General features: G+C 38.2%; 1 protein-coding gene across 1 annotated transcript; it reads left to right on the top strand.

Moving 5' to 3' along the window:
• Nucleotides 1–248: 248 nt before the first annotated feature.
• LOC125860752 (pentatricopeptide repeat-containing protein At3g56030, mitochondrial) lies at nt 249–1468 on the top strand. Its single transcript, XM_049540772.1, has one exon. It carries the CDS (start codon nt 380–382, stop codon nt 1367–1369), a length of 990 nt encoding a protein of 329 aa, XP_049396729.1. The 5' UTR covers nt 249–379; the 3' UTR covers nt 1370–1468.
• The last annotated feature ends 2526 nt before the right edge of the window (nt 1469–3994 follow it).

Below are 3994 nucleotides of genomic sequence, written 5' to 3'. Positions count from 1 at the left end.
TAATTAAATATTATTAATTAATAATATAAAAATATAAAAATATAACACAAATTAATCATTTATTAAATAAATTGAAATTGATTTTTAAATTAAATTAAATTTAATTGATATGTTATAACCTTTAAATAAACTGTTATAAGTAAGAATTATTTAAAAGTATGTTTAAAACCCGTAAAATTTACTCTTAAATGTTTATATGACGTGAATTTTCCTTTTTCCTTTTCCTTTTCTCGCGAAGTGTATAGTGAATGGGCTTCGGCTTACGGCCTTCCTTAAGTGGCCCAAAATAACGCACTCAAAATCGAACGGCATTGGGTTCTACAACCCGAATCCCCTTCCCACATCATCGATAATTCTCCATTGATCAAAAACCCTAGAAATGCTAGCACTTCGCAAGCTCTCGACCCTAAAATCATCAAGATTTCTCTCTTCTTTCGCTATTCAAAACCCTATCTGCAGCTCCTCAACGATTCCAGACGCTCCCAGTTGCACCAACTACGATGAACGCATCAACAAAGCTGGCCGTGAAGGAGATTTCACCACTGTCCATCACCTTCTTAACAAGCGCGCGCGCGATGGCTTCTTCAACACCAACAATACGTTCAAGTTCATTTCCACTAATAATGTGTCCATACTCGATGATCTATTGGAAATTATAGCTCGGTTAGATAATGGTTTCCCGAGAAAGAGCTCCTACGACTGTCTCATTGCGCGTCTCTCGAAGATGCACTGCATTTCGGAGGCTATGCGTGTTGCCAAAGCTATGGTGAGCAAAGGTCACGAAGCAAACAATCTCACGTTTCATCCCATAGTTAATGCTCTGACGAAGAAGGAGGAATTCGAAGAAGCCTGGCAAGTGGTGGCGGTGATGAAATCCTGCGGAATTTCTCCTGATTTGACGACGTATAATTTTCTGCTGACTGGTTATTGTTTTGCTGGAAATGTGGCATCAGCTGCTGGTGTTCTAGCAAAGATAGAGGAGGAGGAGCTGGGGGCGGATACGAGGACTTACGACGCCCTGGTTTTAGGCGCCTGTAGAGCAGGGAAGTTGGATGCTGCTTTGGCAGTGGTGAGGAGGATGCTCGATGATGGGGTTCCGCCATTGTATTGCACACACGCCCATATTATCGGAGCGTTTCTGAAGTATAACTATTATGAACAGGCAGTAGAGTTTGTTAGGAGCTATGCAGGAAGAGACGCTAAATTGGATGCAGAAAATTTTGGAATACTGGCGACCAGATTGATCACTCGGAGTAAGTTGGAGGAAGCTAAGAAACTGGTTAAAGAGATGAGTGAAAGGGGATTGGTAATGGGTCCGAGATTGAAAGATTTCTATGAATTGTATGTTAGATCTGATGGTTTGAGATAATTATTGAGTATGAATGCAGCATTTTTGATATGTAAAGACTTGGTTTTGTTGGATGTTAGTTAAAAAGAAAATTTCATGGATCATTCATTCGATGACGTATAGTTTATGAATTGAATCATAATAATGGAACGTTTAATTGATACAAATAGTTAGAAAGATTAACAAAAAAGGAGAGTTTATTACTGGATTGATTTGTCCAAATTTAAGACCTTTCTGGAATGGACAGTTTTTAAAGAACAATGTGGCTACAAACACATTGTCCTACATTGTCAATAGTTTATAAAAAGGTACCTCAAGGGAATGCTAAAAGCATACAATAGTGAAAAAGGTTTTGCTCTGGTAAACATTGAAGTGAGAGGATACATGAAAAGATCTGAGAACTTGAAGCAGCAGCAAATAATAGAGTTGGAAAAGGGAAATATCTACTAAAAGGATGTTGACGAAGGTCTATCAGAGCTTGAAAGATTGAAACTTTTGTCTGCAAACCCTGCTCTTGTCGGTAAGCCAACTTACTGGCTCTAGGTGTTTACATCTAACCAATTATGCATGACATGTATTTGACCATATACAGTTATCACTTAACGATAGGTAATTAATGTACATATGTACTTCATTAAATCACTTAACCTTGGTAGGTTTAATTGGTTAGGTGTAAACACCATGTAAGGGTAAATATTTACCCAAAGTCCCAATTTTGAACTCATGTCCTCACAAGTTAGTTATATCCATTTTATGTTGCAGCAATGATGTTGAACCAACCTGACTTGTATCTTTCAATGAGAACATGATCAATTTATCATATGCGAAGATAAAGCATCACTGTCCTTCAACATTACCGGAAGTGTGACAAGGTTTACAACAACAACAACATACTAGGGAGGTGGGGCAGTCCTATGATCCCACAAGTGTGACAAGGTTTCCCCTTAAAATTATCTCCTTTTAGTGTTTCTTATTACTGTATAAGCCCTTTTAAGTTTGCAGTTATTAATGCTAGATATTGGTTTTTGGCTGCATATAGTTCGTTATGGCTTTGCTAAAAGATTGTCATATATCCCAGGATATTTTTCTCCACGTTTTTCCATTTGGCGTTAGTGCTTAAATTACTGGAGCTTAAATTTAGGGAAGCATAAACGGCTGCAATGCTATGACTCTATCACTCTATAATTTCCGTTCATTTGCCAAATTTTTGCACAGCGACTTCTATTGGTTGTTTAGTATTTACTTTCGAAAGTCCAGAAACAGTAAATCAGACAATTTGGCTGACTAAACTCTATGGTTTTTTATTCTTTGTTGTTAATTCAATGTGATACCTGATTTCTACAGGGTTGAGTTGGCTGAGCCTTAGTTTGGTTTTTTTACTCCATGAGTGCACTTACAAGGTGGGTAATGAAAGCTGAGCAAATATCAATTAAGGCTGGAACCTTGACAGTCTTAAATTCTTCGTTATGTTAGATGCTTCTTGAGATGTCAATGTTGTTCATACTTGTAAGTCTCAGTTTTGGCGTGGTACTTGTTTCCCTGGGAAGAAAAACTGAAGATTGCCATCAAAGTTGATGCTAGGAATACGTGATTTGGATTGATCAGTTTTATCCTAACCAGCTTGTTGGCAAATACTGGATACACATGATCTAAGAGGTATTATCTTAGAAGTTGCCTTTGGGCTTTCATGTGAACAGAAATGGTTAAATTTATCCTCTAAGTTCTGCTTCTACCATTCAATTCAAATTTAGTCACGGTTCCTGTAACCACCTACTTTACTTCTTACAGTCTTACCTCTGTTTACTTTTGGGAATGACCTGTCTACTTATTAGTATATGCTGGACCAGTAGTTCTTTGATATGAGGAATTCTTTTACTGAATTTGGAGTTTGCTAGAGCCACACCGGTCTAAGCAAAGTGGAGGCTTGATTGGGTTGTGGCTTAATTTCCGGTCCCTTTATCGGCTATCCAGTTGTGTATACTGGAAAATACTCTGGATTTCTTAACTTCTGGCATAAATTGGACTTATCCAAATCTTCCAAAGAAATGAAGTCTATTTTTGTGGTGGTATGGTGGATTATATGGAGAAAAAGAAATGCTTGTATTTTTTACGACGAGAAGGATGTTAGAGTGGATTCGAGTCACACATTGGTTGGAGAATGAAATGGTGGTCTTCATATATGGACTTAGGCAATCCTCCCTTCATGAGCTATCTTTTATGGTTGAGTCAGGCCCATGTGTCATATCTTTACATGGTATCATAACCAGGTTCATCCTTGTTTGGGCTCCCAGTCCACGCTCTAGTTGGGCGTAGGCGTGAAAGGGGTGTTAGAGTGGGTTAGAGTCCTACAGTAGTTGGAGAATCGATTGGTGGTCTACTTATATGGACTTGGACAATCCTTCTCCTATGAGCTAACTTTTGGGGTTGAGACGGACCACAAGTGTCATATTTTTACAAAGGATAATGTCATTTATCTCAATCACAAGTGTATATTCTTGCTTAGTTTTTGGTGCCACAAAGCTATGGCGGTTGTTTAGAGCCGGATGTTATTGTGGACTTTTTTTGCTCTCTACACATTGTGAAGTTTATTTTGGATGTAATTCTGCTCCAGCATTCCCTTAAGGTTGGTAGCTTTCTCGCATCAAT

Source organism: Solanum stenotomum, chromosome 3, assembly GCF_019186545.1.
Source record: "Solanum stenotomum isolate F172 chromosome 3, ASM1918654v1, whole genome shotgun sequence".
Taxonomy (NCBI): domain Eukaryota; kingdom Viridiplantae; phylum Streptophyta; class Magnoliopsida; order Solanales; family Solanaceae; genus Solanum; species Solanum stenotomum.
Note: the sequence above shows the minus strand (reverse complement) of the source record. Positions and strands in the feature narration are given on the sequence as shown.

Excerpts from the sequence above, each read along its gene's own strand:
- LOC125860752 (XM_049540772.1), top strand. The coding sequence starts at position 380 with ATGCTAGCACTTCGCAAGCTCTCGACCCTAAAATCATCAAGATTTCTC.